Genomic DNA, 24,031 nt, shown 5'->3' with positions numbered 1-24,031 from the left:
GCCCAGTACATCCTGACTCCAACTCCAACTGCCGCTTTCACAGAGTTACCAGGGGTGCTGAGGCAAGGCAAAGCCACTCCAGGATCACGACCCTTGGGCCAGGCTTGGCACGGGGGAGGTAGGACATTAAAGGACAGAGGAGGGGTCACTGAGGCATGCTGGGACCAGTCTCAATCAGGAGACAAACCAGATACCTCCAGGTCATGGAAGGAAGAGAACCCTTTCTAGAATGGGTCTGGAAACTGGGCCTTGGACTCTTCGGAGAAGGAGCGGGAGGCTGAAGAGAAGGAGGAGGCAGGAGGGGGGGAGGAAGGGCTGGAGTAGGGCAGACACTAGGGCCATGCCTGTCTCACTTTCAGTTGCTGTGTGTCTCTTGAGGCTTATCGGTTCTGTGGCTGAATGTCTGTGGGACAGGGGCAGGAGAGCTAGCTCAGTGTCTGCGAGCCGCTGCGCTTTGGTCTCATGCTCAACGTTGGACTCCAGAAAAGCCCAAAGAACCCCAAACACACACGTCTTGTTGTTTAAAGTACAATGAAAAGAACACCGAGGCACTAGGCAACTGAATGACTGCCCAGAGCTGGATTCACCTGTCTGTCATTAGCTGGGGGCGAGAGGAACGGAACTGTCTGTGCTGAATGCTGCACGACTGTGAATTCACTCAAAACAAAAACCCCTGAACTGGGCAAATGAAAGAAGTGAGCCGTTCTGTGTTGGAGGGAGACCCCCCAAAAGCTAGTCACGGGCCAAGTCGAAAGACAGCAGACATGGTAAGAGGAGCGCTGTGTGGTGTGCGTGCACGCGTGGGCCCACACATGTGGAAGCCGGAGGTCAACCAGGGTCTTCGCCTGTCATCCTCAACCTTATCTTTCGAACACGCTCTCTCACGGAGCCTGCCTCCCTGATTCAGCGTGAGCGGCTGCTGAGCCCAGGGAGCCCCTGTCTCACTCCCAGCACTGGGCTACGCTCTCCAGTCACTGCCGCGCCTGGCCTTTACATGGGTGCTGAGAGTCAGATTAGGTCTCTGTGCACACGCGTTGCCCACTGGCCCATCTCCCTAGAGTCAAGATGGTAATTTAAAACAACTTTAAAATCGAGTTTAGTGTGTGTGTGTGTGTGTGTGTGTGTGTGTGTGCATGCGTACATCTGTATGCACATGGTTTAGTGTGTGTGTGTGTGTGTGTGTGTGTGTGTGCATGCGTACATCTGTATGCACATGTCAAGGTGCCTGTATGGAGGTCAGAGAGACTTGGTCTCCTCCTTCCACCGTGTGGGTCCCAGGGATTAAACTCAGGTCGTGAGACCTGGCCACAAGCTCTTTTACTCACTGAGGCATCTCTTTGGACCCAGGATGGTAACTTCTTAGAAAAGATTTATTTTATTACTTTCCATGTGAGAGGGAGAGAGAGAGACAGAGAGAGAAAGAGAGAGGGAGGTGGGGAGGGAGGAAAGATGGGAGGGAGAGACAAAGAGAGGACTGCAGTACCCAAAGAGGCCAGAAGAGGGCATTGATCCCTGGAGTTGGAGTTAGAGGAGCTTGTGAGCTGCCTGACCTGGGTGCTAGCGGCTGAACTTGGGCCTCTGAAAGAGTAGAATGTGCTGGAAACTGCTAGGCCATCTTCCCATCTTTCACAACAGCTTAAAAGCTGCTCTTCCTGCCTCAGTGTGTCTGCCCAGCAGCAGGAAACAGATGTAAAGCAAATGGCTGCCTCACCATCTCCAACACCTAAGCACCCTACACCCACCATAGCAGGAGAGAAGGATCGATCGGCAAAATGTCCACTTCACAGATGTCAAAGATGGCGGAGGGTCACCTGTGTTCCCTCAGTCAGTGAAAACCGGGAGCATCCGCAGTTTCTCCCCAGGCCCGAGCTCTCCGCCTCACCCCCATCCTGGGCCCACTCACTACCCATGGAGATAAACTTCCAGAATAGCCCAAATCCAGAGAGAGGCAGGGAGAGCCTTCTAGAAGGATGCCAGTAAAAGCAAAGGAAGAGAAACACATCCTCTGGTCGCTGTTTTGCTCAGACGGTCCTGGGAAATTTACGGCTCCCCGCTGATCCGTTAACGCCTCAGGGCGGAGGAGTGAACTACTGGAATGCGCTTCCATTTCAGCAACCAGCCACAAACCAACAGGCCACAGCCACCACCCAGCAAGGAGCAAACACCAGCCTTTCTCGGGAGAGATGTAGGTCCTCCCTGCATGGCCTCCCCCACCATCTCATCCCATGGCATGCCCACTGGGGTGCCACCCAGGCCAGCTCTCCGTGTGAACTCAGCGATACATGGCTGAGAGGTTTGGAAGGATTCAGCAAGCAGATGTTCCGAGGGACACGTGGGGGTTGTGGGGTGAGAGCCAGCTGCTGGAGTCCTTCTCGGTTTGAACCATCTCAGCGCCTTTGCCAGGACTGATGTCACAGCCCGCCCCAACCCCAGGTCAAGGACTCCAGGAATTTAGAGACTTACTTACTGGCTGGAACTATCATCCCACGACCCCTCCTGAGCCAGCATTCTGTGCTACCAACCGTCCCTCAGAGGGTCCCCAGTGAAGAGAAGCAGGGGCGGGCCACCAGACACCTGCTCTACAGTGTGGCTGTGGAGGCGGCTTGTGTCTTGGTCAGGATGTATCTCCCACCCTACTGCTGGTCTTTCTTACTCCAGTGACCCTGAGGGTCTCACCCCACCCCAGGAAGCCTCAGCACCTTGGGGTAGCTCAGAAAGCCAAGAAGGAAGATGGCTCCCCGGACCCGGGATACGCGAGCTCAAGTCTGCATCTTAGGATGCAGGATGTGTAGGATGTGTGCCGTGTCCTGAGCCATGTTTGCAGAAGCCCTCGAGGCTTCCCCAGGTGTCCTTGAGGTCACACGCACCTGCTTACATCGGAAGCACCTTGAGACCAGTCTCCCTCCACCCCAAGCTTGGCCCCTCCCTAGGCCCACACGCTGGGGCTGGGTACCTGTTTGTGACAGGCAGCAGAGGGTGGGCGTCCTTGGTCCAGGTGACCAGTGGAGCCGGGGAGCCTTGGGCCTCACAGTCCAGGGTCACCTCTTCACCAGCCTTGATGGTGACCCTCAGAGGGGCATCCATAGCCTGGGAGTCATTCCTCTTGATCTTGGGTTTGGCTGTTGGGAGGAAGAGACAGCGGGAACAGAACAAGAGGCTGATGGCTCTCCTGGGTAGTGGAAGGTGAAGCCACCTTTACCTTACTCCCCTGGATAGTGGAGGTCCAGAGAGCAAGTGAGGCCAGGGGTCATTACAATTGAAAGCACAGCCCACCCCCTTGACTGTCCCTCACTCTGCTCTGTTATCTCCCATTGGTCAACCTTTTCAGTCCCAATATGAGCATGACATGGAGCATGGACTTTCTCTGGCTTCCTCAAACCCCAGAAGTTGAGTTAGATGATCTGTGCTCATCATTTCTCTCGTAGGCCAAAGACCCCTGATGGAAGAGTACCTCAGTGCCCACTCTCACCCCCATAGCTTGCCTGGCATGCACATGCTAAAAGATTTTGGCCAGAAACAGGTCACACAGTGGGGACTTCTGAACACCGCTGTGGCTTCCTGTGTATGTGATGTCATCAGTTCCGACAGCAAATTCCCTCATTATTATTCTTTGTGAGTTTACATCCCAGGAAGCTTAGGCTGGACTTAAACTCTATGTAGACAAAGATAACCTTGAACTCCTGATCCTCCTGTCTCTGCCTCCTGAAAACTGGGATAATAGGTGCATACTACCACACCCAGCTTTGTTTTATTTTTAAAACAGGGTCTCAGTGTGTAGCCTTGGCTGTACTGGAACTCACTCTGTAGACCAGGCTGGCTTCAAACTCACAGAGATCACCCACCTCTGCCTCCCAAGTGCTGGGGTTAAAAGAGGTATTCTCTCATATCTGACATATATATATATATGTAAAATTTTATATATATTAAAAATTTTTAATGGAGATGGAACCCAGGGCCTCATACATGTTAGGCAAGCATTGTACATCCTAAATCTCCATTGTTTTGTGGCATAAAATACTAGGTCTAAATGTATATAACAGTAAACAAGCAGCTTGTGCATCAGCTCACTGTTGCAGACTCACTCCCCGAAGGCCCCACCCTGAGGGAGGCTGGGGAAGAGTCCCTCTCCCATCCTGGCACCATTTAGAGTTCACAAGGAATCTTGGCATCCAGGTGACCGCTATGCAACTGATTACTTAATCTCAGTAATGATGAGAGCTACTGAGGGGAAGTCCCACCCGGAGTTTCCAACAAGGCGGTTTGGCCCAGCTTGAGGTCTGACACAGGAGAAGAAGTGCATTAGAGTGACTGTCATGTGTAAAGGCCTGGGGAAGATTAGAACAGCAAAGAAATGAGGAGGCCGGAGGGCAGAGAGGGGTGAGGAGCAGATGAGGGTGCTACTGGGATGGGCCTGTCCTGTGTCTTCAGGGCCGGATGCTGTGCCTCAGTTGGAGGCAGAAGGCTGAGCGAGCTCCTGTGGTCCCATTCCCACTGGTCCCTTCTCCTCTCGGTACCCCTTACTACTCACTATTAACGGACAGCCACATCTCCTGGCTGGAGAAGCCCACGCTGTTGGTAGCTGTGCACACGTAGGCACCTGCATCCTGGGGAGACGGCTGGGCGATGACCAGGGTACCATCCCTGCTCACGTTGTAGTGACCCCTGCTAGTCAGGGTGTTGGTTTCCTAGGGCAGAACCACGATGACAGCATCAGAGCCCACATTCCATCCCAGAACGCACCAGGCTGACCTCCCTGGCTTCCCCTGAAGGTTACAGGTTCTGCCTACCTTGGTCCAGGTGATGATGGGTGCAGGGATGCCTGAGGCCGAGCAGGGGAGGGAGGCTGGCACCCCTTCCTTGGTGACGTGGTGGGTGACAGTCGTATGGATTCTAGGTGGCACTTTTGTAAAAAGACCAATTTTATGAATCAGTATCCCAAATGGTCAAGGCCCAGAAGCAACCCAAATGTCTGCCAGCAGTGACTGAGTGAGTGGGGTGTGGGCGAATAATGGAATAGTACTCAGCCTTCAAAAGGAAGAAAACCGACACTTAAAAGAAACTCAAAACTAGACAGGAAAGCCATTGGTGGTTTCTGGGTATATGGGGCTGAGGGCGCAGAGCACAGAGGGTCTCCAAGACAGGGAAAGCATCAGGCTGAGACCACCATGGTGGGAACAAGTTTTGACAGATTTGTATAAATCAACAGACCTCCTGTGCACCCTGGACTTGACTAGTGATGACAGATCCCTGTAGTGTTAGTATGGGGGCTGCTCTGAGAGGTGAAGGCGGCTGTTGAACATGGAGGAGGCTGAAGGTGAGGGGATAGGGATGCATGGGATATTTTTGCAAATCTGCTCAATTTTTCTAAGAAATCCATAAAAAAAAAAAACCTATCTAGGCTTTGTAGTATAGGTACCCTTGCTACCTTGTAATCCCAGCTACCTTGAAGGGGCTGAGGCAGGAGTACCCCAAGTTCCAGGGCAATATAGTGAGACCCTGTCTCAAAACAGAATTAAAAATAAAAGCTGGAAATACAGCTTCGTGGCAATCCACTTGTCTGACAGGCACACAGCTGTAGAGTTCCGCCCCTAGCACTAGAAAGAAAGAGGGAAGGAGAGAAGAAGAAGGAGGAGGAGGAGGAGGAGGAGGAGGAGGAGGAGGAGGAGGAGGAGGAGGAGGAGGAGAAGGAGAAGGAGAAGGAGAAGGAGAAGGAGAAGGAGAAGGAGAAGGAGAAGGAGAAGGAGAAGGAGAAGGAGGAGAAGAAGAAGAAGAAGAAGAAGAAGAAGAAGAAGAAGAAGAAGAAGAAGAAGAAGAAGAAGAAGAAGAAGAAGAAGAAGAAGAAGAAGAAGAAAAGGAAGGGACTGGGAGGTGCTCAGCCAGTAAAGAGCCTGCCCCATGAGGACCCGGACTCAGCACCCACATAAAAGGTAGATTCTGTGACGTGCACGGGCAGAGCTAGGAGGGTCCCAGGGCTCTCTGACCAGCTGGTCCACCTTAAAGCATAAGGTGGGCAGAGATGGAGAAAGATGCCCAGTGTTAACCTCTGACTTTTAAGTACACACACACACACACACACACACACACCACACACACACACACACACACACGTAGTGTACACGCACAGTACAGGAAGAAGAAAGGAGAATGCTCCAAGCCTGGCATTTAATCCCAGTGCTCAGGAGGCAGAAGCAGGTGGATCACTGTGAGGTCAAAACCAGCCTGGTCTAAAAAGAGTTACAGGCCAGCCAGGGATATATAGTAAGACCCTGTCACAAAGAGAGAAGGCGTGGGGGAGACAGAGACAGATAGATAGATATGAAAGTCAGAGACAGAGAGACAGAGATGGAAAGTTTTAGAAGTGGATGGCGCCTGTGAATGTGTTTCATTCACATTGCTGCTAGAAAACACTGATATTGACCAACCTTTTGCTGGTCTGATAGCTAAAAGAAATTCAACAGCAGAAGAACATTGGCTCAGTAAGTGCGGCCACATGGCTGGCAGTCATTGAACCCATCCCAGACACAGGCTGCCTGTGCCGGGACAGTTGTGCGGTCTCTCTGCTCGGGACTTTGTGTAAACCACGTAATCGCTCAGTCCCCGGATTCCCGGATGTGCCAGAAAGCTAAACTGACTCCGATTCCCCGCTCATGGCTTTGGGGACAGACTGATGAGAAACAGCGGAAAACAACATTCACAGGACAGAGTGAACTTAGAAACAGGTGCCAGAGGCATACCCAGGAGCTCTGGACTCATGACGAGGTCAGGAGGGAAGCCGGAAGCCAAGAGCCCTGGAGGTTCAGGGAGTGTGTCCAGGGAGGAAAATGCCTTTCCTGCGCTCCCAGCAGAGGAGTGGTATGTGTGGAATGGTCGTGACAAAGCCAAGAGACCAGGCTAGACCTCACCCAGTGTCACAGATTTTGGCCTCTAGGCACTGTGTGTGTGAGAGAGAGACAGAGAGGCAGAGAGGGGTGGTGGGAACACATGAAACCTGTCGAGGCCATCAGTGAGCTCTGGGATCATTCATTGGTCCTACCTCAGAAAGTAATGTGATGGGTGGGCCGTGAGATGGCTCCGTGAGTGCCGGGGCCTCTGCCAAGCCTGACAGCCTGAATTCTCTCTCTGGCTCCCCCATGGTAATGAGAGAACCTATTCCCTCAGGTTGCCCCCTGACCTCCACATGTACGCTGCGAGGCAGGCACACACACGAACGTGACAGCGACACGGAAAAGAGACGTGTGATGGCAGAAGACGCCTGATGTCAGCTTCGCCACCCCCACGAGCACACAGGCGTACACACGTACGCTATACACACAAAAATAAACACATGGATTTATAGGGAAATGACAGGTAGGGAGCCAGATATAAGGAACACATGAAGGGACGGGTGTGAGGGCACACACCTTTAACCCCTGCCCTCAGGAGGCAGGGGCAGGTTCAAAGCCAGCTTGGTCTATATGGTGAGTGCCAGGCTAGCCAGGGCTGTGTAGAGAGACTCAGTCTCAAACAAGCAAAAATAACAACCGCAAACCATACAAAGAACGTCTAGGTTCTATGCATCATGAATATATATTCTCTAATCGTACATGCATAAATGACTGTTCGAAATATACATTACCTACATGCAGTCAGTCCTGTATTCCCAGCCAGGTTCAAACAACCTTAAATGGGGAATATTTAGAAAAATACTTCCACTGAAGAGCACATTTTTTTCCCTTGTAAATAAATACGATGCTCCTTTGAAGTGTCTCCGTTCACTGGGCCTTAGAAGCTACACAGAATCCACAGCGGGATGTGTACACATCCTCTGCAGATCCTACCTAGGGTTTCGTGTAGCCCAGGCTAGCCTCTAACTCACTGTACAGCTGAGTGTGACTTTGAGCTCCTGGCTCCCCTGCCTCCGTCTCCAGATGCTGGGAGTGCAGGTGCGTGCCATCATGGCGGTCTGTGTGATAAGGGTGGAACTCAGTCTGAATATGCCCGATGACACTTGGCCAATTGAGCCGCCTGCCAAGCTCAGATACCGTTCATTCTACATGAGGGACTTGAGCATGTACAAACTTTTCTAAGCAAAGGGCGTATTTGGAAACCAGTTTACCATGGACACCAAGGGATAGCTGCAGACAGGGCACATGTGTAAAGTATAAAAACTATACACCTGGCCCTTTAGCTACGGACAGTACAGTAAAATGTCAACGCTAATTTCCCTGTAGTCAAGACATGTCCTTTTCACAAATTTTCCCAACAAAAGCATTCAAGATCCCTCTGTCTCAAGCACCTTCTCTCAGCCCATCACCACCACCTTGGGATCCAGCACTCACCCTGGACCACAAGCTCCACATCTCGGTGCTGAGAGCCCGCCATGTTGGTGGCCACACAGCTGTATCTCCCAGCATCCTCTTGCAGCGCCCGGTCAAGGTGGAGGCTGCCATCAGAGCGGACAGTGTGCCGGTTGCCTGGAGGGAGCTGGTGAGGACAGAGAGGCAGGAGCTTGGACGGAGGGGTCAGCACTTGGGTGGGTAGGAGCCACCCCTAAGAGCTTCTGCCCTTCAGGGGACGCTGGGCCAGAGCTGGTAGAAGAGCCTGGTGGGGTGAAATGTTGCTCCAGCCCTCCCCCCTTCTCTGAAATCAGCAGGGTAAGGGGACCCCACCCTTGCATATCCTGGTCCCCACTCAGCCAGCCAGGCAAGCAGCTAAATGGGCCAGGGGCCGCCGGCCTAATCCAGCTGTCCTCTTAGAGTTAGAGCTTGGAATGTGGAGTTGGGACAGAGATCTCAGGCTGAGGGGCAGTGGTAGCCCTTCCAGGCCAGCGAGGCCCCAGAGAGAAGACATGAGCTACAAGCAGAGACTGTAGCCATGCAGATACGCCAAGTGCTTGGACAGCTTCTGGGGGCTTCTCTGGGGAGCCACCACGGCTGAGTGGAAGAGACTGTCCCTCCACGATGTCAAGCTGATAAATTCTTCTAAGATGTCCTAGATGTTTCCAGCAGGCCTGACCCTTTGGGCTGCCCCAGTCACCATCCCAGATCCCGGCTGCACATTCTGTACTCCAGTTGAGCCCCTAGGCTGTCTAAGTCACAAGCTACGTCACAAGACCCAAAGGGGTCTTTCCATACATGGTAATTGAGTGGGTGTTCCTGCTTAATCACAGAGGATGCTCTGTGTGAGAATTGAAACAGGGTCGGCAAACTGTCTGTGTCATGTGCTCTCTGTCTCAACTGCCCAATTTAATACAAACAGACTAATTGTGAGGGGCTGTGTTTCAATAAATCTTTATTTAGAACCAAACAGACCGTGGGCCACAGATGGTCCTCAGGCTCATGCCTCTGAAGTTTTGAAGCACGGGTCACAGGGTTCAAGCCTAGCTTCGGCACCCACTAGCTAGCTGACTTTAAGCATGTGGCTTAACTTCTCTAAGCCTCAGTTTTTTCTATGTGTGAAATGGGTGAAGCGGCTAGGTGTGAGGGGGGCAGACGATGAGAATCAGGAGGGGTTTTTGTGCTGCATGCTTCGCCCTTAGCCCAGCACAGGGGAGACAAGCAAGGGTGACTGGAAAGGCACCTGGTGGCAGGAACAGCATGGGCTAGAGCACACAGGCAGGATTATCTAGCCTGGTGGGAACACGAGGCAGGAAATAGTTAAGATGGGGAGGCAGGATGCTTAGAAACGCTCGAGCCTACAGGTAGCAGGGTGATCCTGGCAGGAGCCTCGGTGTTTCTGGGACTGTTCCTGCAGCCCGGTGGCTGGGCCAGGCCAGGAGCAGAGTGTGGGGGATAGAAAGCCCAAACGAGCACTGGCTGTCTTCCTGAGGTGTCCCAGCTGCCGTCAGCTGGTGCTTTAGAGAAACACAGGGGAGGGGGAATCCTTTATAGTCTCAAAGGCACAGAGGCTTCAAGAGTGATGACACGGGGAAGACAGAAAAGGTACAAGGGGCAGGGAGACAGTGAAAACAGCCTCGTGTCTTGAACTGAAGAAACGGCCCCTGAATGCTCTGCTATGAGCTAAACCACACGGGGCACAGCTCTTCCCTGGGAACATCACAGCAGGGGGTCCAGGCACCCCTGAGTCCCCCCTTCTCAGACCCACCCCTGCATCCATCCTCCTCAGACTCCCCCACTGCGCGGCAAGCAGGGAGACAGGACCACAGATGCCAGCAGTTCAGGTGGTTCTGGGGTGAGGCAGGACAGAGATGGAGGAGGAGGGGGATATTCCAAAATGGAGTAGCTTCGAGGCCAAGGCTGAGGTGTGGCTGACAACCCCCTCTCTGTCCTCTGCCCATAGCTCCCAGGGAAGCCTAGTACTCACAGGCCAGCCAGACTTGAGCCACCGTCTCTCAGGGAGGGGCCTCCCCGCCAGGATGACACAAGTCAGGGACACAGGCTGTCCCTCCAGGACACGAACGGTGGAGGCACTGCTGGCGATCTGTGGGGGCGCTGTGGGAACAGAACTGCCAGTCACACGGGTCTGAGGGACACCTACCCAGCCCTTGCTTCTTCCCCAAGAAGCCCATGAGTACATCAAGCCTGGGGAGCCTTGAATGTTAGTTTTCCTAGGATGCGCCCCAGGGAGCAGAAATACAAATGTGGGGAAACACTGGAGCACCCACAGCCTGGCTGGAGCACCTGCCTCCCGCTACCCACAGCTTCCTGCTTCACCCACAGACCGTGTCCAGTGACCACCAGCCGGGCCTCAGCCTGGGCCTTCCCGAACGCGTTGCGAGCTTCACACACGTACAGGGCTTGGTCTTCAAGGCCTACCCCTGAGGAGAGGATTGGGGCTGGTTGTTGGGAACCCACAGACGCTAACACTGTGAGTACACAGCCAGGCCCCACACATAGGCAAGGCGGGACCAGGGTAACAGAGGAAGGGAGGTGGATGCCGCTGGGCCTCACCTTGCTCCTCTGTGGAATGGGACAGCTGAGCTGCTCATGTGTGCTACTCACATGTCAGCGAGGGGCAGCTGGCCTGCTGCTGAGGAGGCCTTTAGTATCATCAGAATGGTGACCCATCTCACAATGAAAGGACTCAGTCAGAGCCCGTGAGAGCCAACATCCACCTTCCCAGGGCCAATTAAACGAGAAAGCCTTCACAGGCCCATATATTTGAATATTTGGTCCCCAGTTGGTAGAAGTCTTTTAGGGAGGATTAGGAGGTGTGGCCTTGTTGGAGGAGGTGTGCCACTGACTTGAGCCATTCCCGGTGTGCCTCTCTCTATTTCCTATTTGTGGATTAAGATGTGATCTCTCCGCTGAAGCGCCAGCACCGTGCCTGCCTGTCTGCTGCCATGCTCTCTGCCATGCTGGTGACAGACTCTTATCCCTCTGGAACTGTCAGCCTCACATGAACCCTTCCTTCTATAAGTTGTCTTGGCCATGATGCTATATCCCATCAAAAGAAAGATAACTAACACAGCAAGTGCTGGGGCCTCAGTCCTGCCCTCCTCAACCCTGTCCCCTCGCCCAGCCCTCCCCAGCTCCCTTCTCTTACTTTCAAACACCAAGACTCCTGAATCCCGTTGCCCAGTCCTGCTGCCCCTCCTAGGCTCCAGGGCCTGGCCATCTCCACGACGCCAGGTGACCGTTGGGGGTGGGCGGCCTGTGGCCCGGCAGGTGAGGAAGACACTCTTGCCCAACTCTGCCGTGACGTCCTGGGGAGGATCCGTCAGCCTGGGTGCATCTGTGGGAGGTGGTTATTCTGTGGTTATCCCCAGTGAGCTGGAACCCAGGAAACAGTCCATTCACTTGGTCTCATCTCTAGGAGCACCTTCCGGTGCTCACCCTGTGAACCTAAGGGCACTCTTGATCGTAGATCCATGGCCAACCTGAGGCTAGCTCAGTCCACCTCCAGAGAGTTCCGGAAATGATGCAAAGTGAGCCCGTTTTGGATGAGCGGTGGTTGTACATGCGTCTTGCACGGTCCCATCGGGTGGGGGTGGGGGGCTTGGGTAGCTGTGCAAGGGGAAACACTGGCATTCCTGGCTGCACTTCCTCCTTAGGGGCCTACCACCTACAAGGAGTCGTGTGGCCACAGAAGCCTTTGTGGCTAAGGCAGATGGAGGTGCAACCCATGAGGGGTCAGGATTCACACAGGGGCTAAGCGGTGAGCCCCTCTGCCTCCCCGACTCCCCTATTTACCTCACCTCTTTTCTGAACCCTAGGCTGGTAGGGGGGTTCTGTGTTGGCCTCTGACATGCTTAACCTGAAGCCCACACCCGCCATTTCCATGGCCCTGCCCGTTAAATCCACCCTGAAGGGCTGCCCTCAGGCTGTCCTCGCTCTCTACCTTGTTCCCATTCCTGTACCAGGAACTGTTTGGAATAAGCACGTGAAATATGACGTGTGAAAGCATTCCCATTACACATGGTCAACTGTGGGATGCCGGCTGGCAAATATGTATAACAGGTGCCTGAGGCCCACACGAGGATGCTCCAGCCATGCAAGCCACGAAAACCTGAACAGAGCACAAAGAGTGGGGAGGCCCCTAATTCTTGTTCCAGGCACCCCAGACTCCATTCTCCCAGGAAGCTGTTGGAGTTCTGGAGTTCTGGAGTTTCCAGTAAATACACTGTTGCCTTTGCTGGGAGAGGAAGAAGAGCTGTTTCCCCCAGAATAGAGACTCCAGCTCCTGCCCTCCAGGAGATGCAGATCTGATCCCAACCCAGAGGGTCCAGTTCCCCTTCCCCAGCCCTGGTACTCTGCCAGTCCAGGTCTCTAAGCCCTCCACCCCAGAGGTCCAGGCTTTCATTAACAGGGTGGATCCAGAGCCACGGGAAAGCAGCCTCCTCTTTCTTCTCCCTTCTCTCCAGACACCGCCAGCCACCTTCAGACAACACTGAACTTCTTTCCTGGCCTTGGGAGTAGGGACATTAAAGGGAGACGCTGACACAGCTTGGAAAATTACTGGAAAAGACTGGAGACTGTGTGAGCCGGCTGCAGATGGGGCCGTTCTTCCCGGGTCCAAGGCCACAGAAAGTGGTTCAGAGCCCTGGTCCTCGGAGATGGAGGACCCCCTCTCCATGGTGCAGGCCCTGGCCTGAGTCCCCTGAAACCTGACTACAGTGTTCACCACGGTGAGGGCCAACTACCACCTCCTGCAAGCAGGCCTTGGGTTTGGAGCTACTCTGTCCAGTGGCTCTTCCACCCCGGTTCCTCCTCAGCTCTGCCTCTGCCTCCTAGCCTGCTCCAGGCCTGCTGACGGATAGCCCTCACCAGCTCAACTCCCTAATGTGAGGGCAATGGCTGCACCCTCTAAGCAACCACCAGGAGAAAATGCTTTTGGAAACACCGTTTCACTAACACTCCATGGAGCTCAAGAGATGGCATCGCAAATTCCCTAGTCACACACACGTGAGGAAACTGAAGGTCAGAGCGGTCAACAGCAGGTGCCGAGGCCCAGGCCCTTTCTTCTCTTTCCCCCTAGGAGCTGCTCAAGGACTCTGCAGTGGTTGCCTAAGCACCGGCCGCTTCTTCGGCCTTCTCGCAGGGGTCAGTCACAGAGATGCCCTGCCGGGGTCCACACAGAAAGCTGCCACTTGATGGGTCAGGTACCCCTTACCCAGAACTCCCAAATAATGTGAGACCGCAGAACCCAGTGGCGTGTCAAGACTGAAGGTTCTCTAGTTGGATCTTTCTCACTGGGCAAATGGTGACTGAATGGAATGTGGGGGATCGGGATGGGGCCACATACTCAGACCTTTCTCAGGGCCTGGTCAGTATTCTTGGCCTTCTCTGTCTTTAGGCCTCGATTCTACACTGAATCTCTTAAGGGCAGAGGCAGGGACCCTGTGATGATGTCATCTCCGCCTCCTTTTTCCAGGAGTGGCTCTCTCTCTGCCTTGGCCTGGGGCAGGAGCTAGGGCAGAGGGGTCAGAAGGAGGCAGTTAGGCACAGAGAGGATTAGTGGCCTCACTTAGTTTAGTTGTGCACACCCTCCTTTTTAACACTGTACTTGGGAGGCTGGAGAAATGGCTCAGCAATTAAGAGCACTGGCTGCTATTCTAGAGGACCCAGCTACAATATAGTAGCTTACAACTACCCATTAGCTCCCTTTCCAGGGCTTCCCATCTGGCCTCTGTGGGCACCAAGCATATACATGGTACACACACATACATGCAGGCAGAATACTCACACACACATACAATAAAGATAAACATAACTATATTGAAGTGGTGCTGAGCTCCCTCTCCTGCACAAGCCCCTCCCCGAAGTAAGCTCCTCTACACCAGACTATGTGTGCAGCCCTCTCTGGATGACGGATTAAGTGTCTCCTCCCCTCAGAGTGATCATCAACAGTTTTTGTCCAAACACAGTTGTGTCCAGGTATGGGGTGGTAGAGGCCCACTTCAACCTGGACTGGTTCAGGGTACATGCAGTACAGCAAAACTGTGCCCTTCGTTAGAGTATTCTTCTTGAAGAAGAATACCCATTCCATGCCTGTGCATGATTAGACGCACTTATGATTAACATCAGACGAATTATGGAAAGTGACACATGTAGTAGAAAGATGTCAATCAAAACAGAACCACACTCACTCTCTTGGTAGCCAAGTTCTTTTCCTTGAACCCCATGAAAAGAAGCCGCAAACGATCATGGGGCCCCTTGAGCCCCCTCACTCTCTCTTGCAGGGTATTCAACATTTTCTATTGCTTTGCCTTTAATAAAGTTTCCTTGATATTTCTTCCAATCTGTGTGAACTTATATTTCAATTCCTCAAAGAAGAAGCCAAGAACCTGGAGATATCTCGAACCTGGACCTGACCAGCAGTAACAGAAACTCAAGGTCATCCCCAGCTACATGGCAAGTCTGAAGTCAGCCTGGACCACATGGGATCCAGTCTCGAACAAACAACAATGGTGTGGATGGCTTAGCGCAGGGCACAGAACCAGAGATGGGATGCTGGCACAAAGCGGGCATGCTTACCATATGGGAACCACGCACCTTCTAGAGCCCTTGCTCCTCCTGGGCACAGGAGACAGCCACCTAAATGTGTTGATTTAGCTGCCCATGGCAGTGCAAGTCAAACACAGAGCCTGGCTTTAGTCTGCCAAGGACTCCCATTTCAAGGCCCTATTGCAACCATCCTGCCACACAGAGGGGAAAGTGGGACTCTCGGGGGCCAAACCACTCTCCCAAACAAGTGGTCCAGGTCTCTTGATTGACAAGTACCAGACCCGTAAGGTGATTCAAATGTGCCTTCCAGTGATGTGGCTCAGTGGCAGAGCACTCACCCAGCACCAAGCTCTGGGTGCCTCCACCCAGAAAGTGCCAGGGGTCTTGCAGGCTGCTCTACCACTACAGGCTCTGGATGGAAAGACAGGCAGGCGGTCTCCCTTCCTTCCCGGGTCCTACATGCTACAAGAAGTCCATTCCCAGGCAGGAAGTAGACCTAGCACCCACCTGTTCCCAGTGTCTGCCAACTTGGCCAGGAAGGCTGGACCACAGCTGTTGCCCAGATGGGCAGGAAATTTGATTTCCCACTATTACTGCCAGGCTGGCTTGCCCAAGATCCAGCTGCCCACTCTGCTTCACCCCTGCCCATTGCCTCCTCCCTCTGAGCTGGGGAGATGGCGCCAATGTTAAGAGCAGACCTTCAAAGGAAAAGGGGACCTCAGCCTGGATCCCAGAGATATAAGACTCAGCTGAAGAGTAATCAGATTCGGAGCCAGGGCTAATGACCACAGACAAGTCTTCTAGAACCTTCTAGCAAAGACAATGAAGTGTTTCACATGTGAGCCTCCCTCACATGCACACATGTCTCCGTCCGTATTTTGTCAAGCAGTAGCTTGGAGCTCAGTGGAAGGAAGGATGTCCACACACACACTCTCTTGGTTACTGTGCAGCGCTTTCCCTAAACACCAGGGTCAAGGGCTCAGAGCCACAGTCCAGCTCTCAACTCTGCGCTGCCTAGCTGCGTGGCCTCGGGCAAGCCGTGTGCCCACCTTGTGTCTCATTTCCCCATCTATAAATGGCACATTGATGACCCTCACCTCCCAGGGTCATGACGAGTACATGTGTGTGCACAGGGAGCATGCTCAGAACTGGCAGATACCACAGACATGACAGCTCTTGTTTTTATCATTGGGCTATTTTACCCCCACTGAGGTCCAGCCAGGGTGGTGACTGTCTAAGCATGAAGTTCTCCTTTCTAAAGCCTCTCACGGGGCCCCCAAGACAAAGCCAGGGAGAGCCCCCAGCTGGGATGAGCAGTAACAGGCAGGAGCTATCATTCTCTATTTCCTCAGTGGCTTTCCTTCAGGAGTTCCACACCAGCCTGGGACATTGGAGATCTTTCTAGAAAGAAAGCTGCTCTTAGCCACAACCACAAAGCTGTGTTTCCCAGCAAGAGCTAATGTGTGTCCCTGCTTCCTCTAGGTCTCCAGAGCTCCACTCTGGCATCCTGAGCTACAGATATTAGCTTCCTCACTAAGGGCACGAGGGGGAGCAGGGGAAGGGAGCATAGGGCCAAGCATACACTCACGTCCAACCACCAGCTGTATTTCGGCAGAGGCATCACCCAGCTCGTTCACAGCCCTGCAGGTGTAGAGGCCAGCATCTCTCTCTTGAGCAGCAGGGATCCGAAGCATCCCGGAAGTGGAGCCTTCAGGAGCCAAAATCACTTCCAGACCCCCTAAACCAAAGACGAAAAAGCAATGGCTGGGGCCCTCAGTTGCCACGGAGCTAGGATCTCAGGCTTCCTGATCCAAGGCTCCTACAGGCCACACAGGAGGCTCCGTGGAGGTGGTTCTCCCCAAAGCCATGGCTCCTGAGCTCAGTCCCAAGGTGTGTCTGGGTCTGAGTCTTTCCCAAGGTCCTTTGTTGCCCTCAGCTAGGGTTCACCCAGACTCTACCACCAAGGTCTTCACATCAGGGCCTCCTTACTGCCTCTGGTCCCACCAAGGCTGGGACTTGCTTTTAGTGCACAGGAAAAGGTGGGCGGTGCCTATCATGACTGCCTCCTGACATCACTCCTAGGAGCCTGGGGCCTATGTCCCCTCCCCCATGTCCACATTCTTTTTGTTTGTTTGTTTGTTTGTTTGTTTGTTTGAGACAGAATTTCTCTGTGTAGCTTTGGCTGACCTGACCTCGCTTGCTTTGCAGACCAGGCTGGCCTCTAACTCACAGAGATTGCCTGCCTCTAAGGGTTCAGCTCTGGGCATTAAGCACTTTCACGGTGAGTTGACATTGTTTCCTCCTTCTTTCCATTCCTCCCCCTGCTACTGTCTCACTAAACACAACACAACACACACACACACATACACACACTTGCACATATGCGTGTATGCTCACACTCACTGACTGGCCCCCATGAATGGCTCTGGGACCTCACGCCAATGACATGCTAACTATTCTATGTCTCTGGGGGCCCTGCCTCCTCTCCACATTTCCTCATGGCTCCGCATGTCACAGCAGGTGTCAGAATTCCCTCCTTTCTAAAGGCTGAAGAATGTGCCACCCTAACACCCTAAGGCCCTTTCTGATGGGCGGGGCGGGGGGAAGAGGCTTTGGCCAGAACACGCAGGGTCACCACCACTGTACCAGAAATCCCAAAGCTCCCGCCGCCTGCTAGCCAGAGAACCTAGACAAATGCCATTGACAAAACTCAGGCCAAGGCTACCAGCCTGCCTGTCTCCAAGCCTGCGGGCTCTGACAAGACTCCTGACAGGCACTGCTGGGGGAGCTGACCTTCAGAAGTTGCCCAGCGCACTACCCAATGCCAGGCATGGCAAGCAGCTCCATTCACCAGCTAAGCTCAGCTAGGGATTAGCCCACACTTGCTCTAAACACACGTGCACTTAATCCTCACGCATCTCATTTCCAGATAAGGAAGCCGAGGCTCAGGGAGAGACGGGTGGCCCAGGTCTGGGTACTGGTGGGCTATGAGACTGCTGGGGTTCTGGAACCAGCTGGCTCTCCTGTGACCACTCCCACCCCTTTCCCTGTTGGGAGTCCCTGCCTGCCAGTGACCTTTCTGAAAACTGTAAGTCTGGGGCCCTGGTACACATTTCCTGGGCTTCTCCCCATTCAACGCACCTCGATACCAGATGATCCGGGGTGGGGGGACCCCAGATGCCGCACACAGTAGCACAGCCTCTTCCCCGACAGCTGTGAGAACCACGGCGTTGACAGCAGAGATGGATGGTGGGTCTGTGTGGGCCAGAGGAGGGAAGGTGGGGCTGGCTACCCTGAGGCCCGGCCTTCCCTAACTTCAGTGGAGACAGAGGTCTTTCCCCCCTCCAGCTGCCCCACACATCACTGGCATCCATGCTTATTCTCCTGGCCCCGCTACTTGGAATACCAGTCCCTTGCATGGGCCTTGCATGACTCTCCACCACAATGTCCACCTTATGTCCCATGTGAGGGGCTCTACCCACAGGGCCCAGTAACCACAGATGCTCCATGTCCTTGGGCAGGAGGGAGGAAGCAGTGTGTCCAGGGAGGCTGTGGCCCAAGTACCTGTGTAGTACAGGGTGACTGTTTCTTCGTCTGTGCCAACTTCATTAGTGGCCCGGCAGCTGTAGTTCCCAGCATCCTCTGGGGCTACTCCCCGAATGACGAGTGTTCCTCTGGCATCCACATGGATTCTGGAGTCGTGCCAGAAAAATGTGTGACATATGGTGGCTCCATAGTCCTCATTAATAACAAGTTAATGTCACTAGTCAATGACATTCAGACGCTGGCAGGTTCCTCTGGGACAGGCCGGCTAAGCAATTAGTCATTTTTAATTAAAGGGGCTCTTCTTTGAAGTCTGAACGCCTGACCGCTCAAGCCACGCCATGCTCATCGGATCCTGGCAGAAGCCAGGCACACACCACACCCTTTCTGAGAAGATCTGCATGCGGAGACTACCTCCCAGAGCTCTGTCCAGCTACTGCCAGGCCCAGACCTCTCCCCCTGCCCACTCACCTGCTGTCTTCCGGCAGGGTGAGGCCCTCACGGCTCCAGGAGATGTGGGGTGCGGGGTAGCCCGCGGCTGAACAGCTGACCCTCACTTCCACGCCCTGGGAGAAGCGCTGGGACCTGGTGTCAATGCTGACTTGAGGAGCCTCTGTGGGTGAGAAGAGCCCTTCTGACCACGGTGTTTCCCCACACCTGGCCCTCAGGCACAGTAGGGGAGGCAGAGGAGAGGAAACACAGGCCCTCAGGGCCAGAGTTTCCAGGTGGTATCCCTGGAGGTGGGGAGCTAGGCACTGACACCAGTGCCCACTGGGAAGTCTGAGAGCCTCTTGTCCTGGATAGTTGCTTTGAGCTGGGCATCCCTGGAGGCCTTGGGCACCTAGCAGGTGCCAGGGCTAGAGACAGTCACATCTCTGTGACCATCAGGTGAACCCCATCAACCTGTCCTAAAACTGACCCCCAAATTAGGTTCCTTTAATTAGATACGCTCAGTCTATAGATCCCATGAAGCTCAAGCCAAGCTGCCAGCCCAATTCCCTAAAAAAGCAAATGCACCCACTTCCATGCCCAGGAAGACATAACTAATCAATCTCTGCCTGTAGAGCCCAGACACGGTCTCTCACCATACTCCTGGTACCAGCAGGAGTTACTGGCTAATAAAGAGTGTTTGCTGAGTTGCTGTATTTTTTCACACTTGGTGGGCTGGCACCCCAGGGAGGAGAGTCTTGGGGAGAATGAAGCCACACCCAGTCCTGAAACTCCTACGTGGATGCTTTTTTTCCTGCCTTTCTACCATCATCCAGCCAGTGTTCCCCAATCTGTGCCCAGGCCCATCTGACCTCTGAGCTCTCACACTGTCCCAGCCCTGGTATGGTGAACCTCTAATAGTGATCATAACTTAGGCAGAAGGAGACAGAACCGTCTCTAAAAGTTCCAAGGCTGAGCACAGGGAAGGGCTGATGGTGTCCCCAGTGAACACTGGGTAGAATGCTGTGCTAGGGGAGCAACAGGAGTGGAAGGATCCTCACCTCGCACCAGGAGCCAAGTAGATGCCCTTGTGACCCTGTTCTCATTGCTGGCCACGCACTGGTACTGCCCACCATCACTGGGGATGACGTTGCTGACTTCCAGAGACAGGTCACTTAGCTGGGAGACGCGGCCTGTTGTGGCTGGTAAGGCTCGCCAGTCCCGGACCCACGTCAAGTTATAAGGAGTTTCACCTAGGACTTGGCAGGACAGGATGGCAGTCTCCCCCGGGGACACTGTCACATTGGGGCTGGGGACCAGCTCTGGTGGAGGGTCTGAAAGGATAGTTGTATAGGAGGGATTGAGGATCCAGGGTGCAGAACAGCTGTCCCCTCTGACTCGGGACACATCAGCCAGCAGAGCACTCATCCTGCATCTGCTCACCATTCAGAGATGCCTGGCCCCTGGGGAGATTGCGTGTCCCCCATCACATTCTCCCTAGGGTGCTATCAAACCCTGGAGCTCTTCACAGCATGGATGTGCTCACAAGCCACAGCCAACACACACTCAACAAGATCTACTCAGATCCTCACACCCTCCAAGCCAAACATCCCAGCCAGGATGAGGAAGAGGAAGCCAGCAGGGAGAGGAAGAACCTTGCTGGAAACATCTCTGTCCTTCTACAGGGTGAGCTTAAACAAGCAGCCCAAAACAGACACAAGATCACGAAGAAAATGTTGCTAAGCCTGTTCTTCCAGGAACACAAGCCACCAGGGTGACAAGATCAGAGGCCACCCACCAGAAGAGGAGGACCAACAGGCCACTGCACCTAGAAGGGATGAAAGTGTCCAAGTGTGCATGATGGTGCTGGCCCGTGATCCCCATGCCTGGGAAGCAGAGGCAAGACTGCTGAGTTTGAGACCAGCCTGTATCACACAGCCAGTTCCACCATAGCTGCCTAGTGAGATTCTGTCTCAACTAAAAAAGGAGGAGGAGGAAGAGGAGAAAAAGAAGACAGTGCTAGTGAAAGTGCTTAGATGTGATATTTGGGGACAACGAGGGAAACTGGACTATAGATAAAATTAATGAGTACTGAAGTGCTCATGTTTTGAGAGGTGTGTGTGTGTGTGTGTGTGTGTGTGTGTGTGTGTGTGTGCGCGCGCTGAGACTAGGTCTCCCTCTGTAGATCTGATGGACCTCCTGGAACTCATTAAGTAGCCCAGGCTGACCTCAGACTTGCAGCAACCCCCCTGCCTCAGCCTCCTAGTGCAGCCATTAACCAGGGGAGCTTAGTTTTTCAGAGGATCCCCTGACTTTAGGGGTACGTATTGAAGCGTCGTGGTGGTTCTAGCAGTTTAGTATAGCTCAGCAGGAGTAAAGAAAAGGCCAGCGTGACTAGGTAGCAGTACGTGGCAGATCAGCTCCTTGGTCCTGCCCTCCTACCTGCTCACCATTTATAAAAAGTCGACTCTCTCCTGTGCTGAGGGCCACAGGCTGACTCACTGCCACATGGTGGACTCAGGTGGCTGGAATCACCTGCAGTCTCACTACCCCAAAGAGTGTGGGGAAAGAAGTTCGTCCGGGGAGCTGGGGAGCTGGCTCCATAGGCAAACGCCATGCAAGTATTAGGATCCAGGTTTAGATGCCCAGCGTTTACATAAAACCCAGGTGCGGCCCACACACCTGCAGTCCAGCACGAGGGGAGGATGGGAGGGGCCACTCCACAGTCTGGCTAACATTAGAAAGCTTTCCTAGGCTGCATGAGAGATCCTGTCTCAGAAGCAACAAGAGGGAAACACCTGATGTGGGTCTCTGGGCCCTCCACACACGTTCCCAGGAGAGTGCACCTGCACACACATGCATATACCACACACAAAAGGAGCTCAACATGCTACGTTGGCAGAATTGCAATGACATTGATGTCCTGGTTTACGTTTTCCCATCTTTCTGCCAGGGCTCTGTGTAACTTATTAATAAATGAATGTGGGGTCATTAAATTGCATGGCCATTCTGCTCTACAGACAATATGAATCTCTAAAGAGTAAACCAGATCTCATTCTGAGACTGCCTGTGGTATCTCCAGTCTTCTAGAGCTCAGTGGTGACATTGTGGCAGGGATACAGTAACCCTAAAAGGACATCAGGCATGAGACTGACATCGAGCGGGTCAACTGGCACCTACAAGCCTCAGGTGGAGTCATGGTACCATGGTAGCCATGTTCTGGGTGAGAGACTGTCCCTAGGTACCAACAGGCTAGGACTCCACCCCCAAGCATGGAGAGTCACTGGGAGGAACCCCCAAGGGGAAGGGAGAAGTCCAGCAGGCACACAGAGAGAAGGCGGTAGACCTGTGATGACAATCTGGGCGCTGGCTCGTCCTGTCCCAGCTCTGCTGACTGCTATGCACTGGTACATGCCTTCCTCTGCCTTGGAGGCTCTCGGGATCTCCCAGCTGCTGTTTCCGGACTCTCTGCAAGAGCAGCAGGCAGTGTGGCTGGTCACTCTGGCGCCAGCCAGGGTTTCCCAGCCTCAGAGACCTCAGGCCCCCAAATCCTCCACGGAGGGGAACCCCAAGTCCTCACTGAGGTGCCATAAGAAGAGCCAGGCAAATCTCACAGCAGGCTGGGTGAGCCGAGCCCATGCCTTGACCCCTTTGAATTCTAGACTCCCAGCCTAAGGGAAAGGTCTAGGCTGTCTCTCCTCCTCATTCCCACTCCTGGACCCACTCATGGCCAGGAGACTCCCTCTCCCCATCCCCAACCAGGCTGACCAGGATGACAATTCAACTGACCCCAACTCTCTCTCCTGCTGCCCACTCTTTGAGATCTGTCCAGGGCACGGGGGACCCAGGACCAGGGACAATGCCGCCCACCAGCCACTCACTGGAAGTGCCGCTCCTCGCCCAGCCTCACTCCATCTCGCTGCAGCTGCAGCCGGAAGGGGAGGGTGCTGTACACAGAACAGGACACCAGCAGGGGCTGCTGCAGGTAACCATGAATCCTGGGAGCCATGCTGACCAGTGGCACGCCTGCAGGCAAGCACAGGGCTCAGAGCTCTGCCCACCACGCCAAAGGCTCCCCTGGTAGTCCCACAGAGGCCCTTAGGAATAAACCTGAACCAGAGGCCAGCCCTGAGGCAATATGCAGTCACATTCAGTGGTCACCCAAGGCAGGCCACTTACCTCCCTGAACCTCAGTTTCCACCTCCTCTGTCAAATGGGGAACCTCTCCAAAGTTCAAGGAAGAGCAGAGAAGGGGCGGGGATGGTGCAAGAGGCAGAGGAAGTGGGGGAAATGATGTGCCATGCTGACTCCTAGCACGATTCCTGCACTCAAACGCGCAAGATCTGCAATAGACTGGGCCTGTCAACATACTGTCATGGCGTAGAGAAGGGCTCATGGGGTCCCTCCTCTGTGAGGAATTACAATAGTTAATGGTCAGTGGATGAGAAGCAGACATTTTCTTCAGTTGTGTAGACGTTGGTAAGATGGCTGTGCTCCTGTACACTAACCCTCACTTGTGTTCCCATAAGGAAATTCATCAGGCTGCCAAAAAAGGACACGAAGCCAAAGAGGAAGCAGTTGGGCGGGGCCAGTGGAAGTGGACAGAGGGAACAAGACAGAAATGGTGGGGTGATCAAACTACATTATATGTATGAAATGTCATAATGAAGCCCAGTGATACTTATTGCCAATACGTGCTAAGGAAGCATTTTTAAAAGTAATAAGCAAAGGCTAAGATATTGTAAACACAATTAGTTTCAAGGTGGACTTTATTCGTTATAATCGATAGGATGTCACGTATATGGGGGTGATGGTGGCCCCTGAGACTGATGTTCTGAGGAGCTGGGAACCGCCTTCAGTGGAGCGTACCCCGCAACCATGACTTCTGAGTAGGCTAGTCAGCAGACAGACCTGCACGGGCCAGATCCCACCTGCCTGGGACCAGCTCTGAGATCTTCTCAGACACTGCCCACTGTGTGGGTGGGCTGTGCAATGGCCTCCTCTTTGTCCAGAGGGTTCAGCCCATCCAGATTTGTCTGCAGGGAACCCTTTCCAATGAAGAAACAAGCAGAGTAGGAAGATGGCTATGGATGTGAGAGTCACAGCACTTTTGAGATAAAGCAAAAACTTCAAGGAAACTTGCAGCTTAGGATGAGGCCCTTTGGGGTCCCTGT

General features: G+C 53.6%; 1 protein-coding gene across 1 annotated transcript in view; it reads right to left on the bottom strand.

The window, feature by feature from the left end:
• Positions 1-24,031, bottom strand: part of Hmcn2 (hemicentin 2) — a 144,298-nt gene that overhangs the window by 86,643 nt on the left and 33,624 nt on the right. Inside the window, exons 9-22 of the mRNA XM_060389902.1 lie at positions 22,739-22,883; positions 22,204-22,325; positions 19,919-20,191; positions 18,900-19,041; positions 18,450-18,577; positions 18,027-18,140; positions 16,474-16,623; positions 11,485-11,673; positions 10,661-10,756; positions 10,303-10,430; positions 8,319-8,463; positions 4,788-4,900; positions 4,529-4,685; positions 2,954-3,119 (exon numbers count right to left, since the gene is read on the bottom strand). Coding sequence (XP_060245885.1) covers positions 2,954-3,119; positions 4,529-4,685; positions 4,788-4,900; positions 8,319-8,463; positions 10,303-10,430; positions 10,661-10,756; positions 11,485-11,673; positions 16,474-16,623; positions 18,027-18,140; positions 18,450-18,577; positions 18,900-19,041; positions 19,919-20,191; positions 22,204-22,325; positions 22,739-22,883 — 2,068 coding nt within the window. The remainder of the gene's footprint in view (positions 1-2,953; positions 3,120-4,528; positions 4,686-4,787; positions 4,901-8,318; positions 8,464-10,302; positions 10,431-10,660; positions 10,757-11,484; positions 11,674-16,473; positions 16,624-18,026; positions 18,141-18,449; positions 18,578-18,899; positions 19,042-19,918; positions 20,192-22,203; positions 22,326-22,738; positions 22,884-24,031) is intronic.

Source organism: Meriones unguiculatus, chromosome 8 (assembly GCF_030254825.1).
Source record: "Meriones unguiculatus strain TT.TT164.6M chromosome 8, Bangor_MerUng_6.1, whole genome shotgun sequence".
Classification (NCBI taxonomy): Eukaryota; Metazoa; Chordata; class Mammalia; order Rodentia; family Muridae; genus Meriones; species Meriones unguiculatus.
The sequence above is the reverse complement of the archived record's forward strand: the minus strand, read 5'-3'. Positions and strand labels throughout refer to the sequence as shown.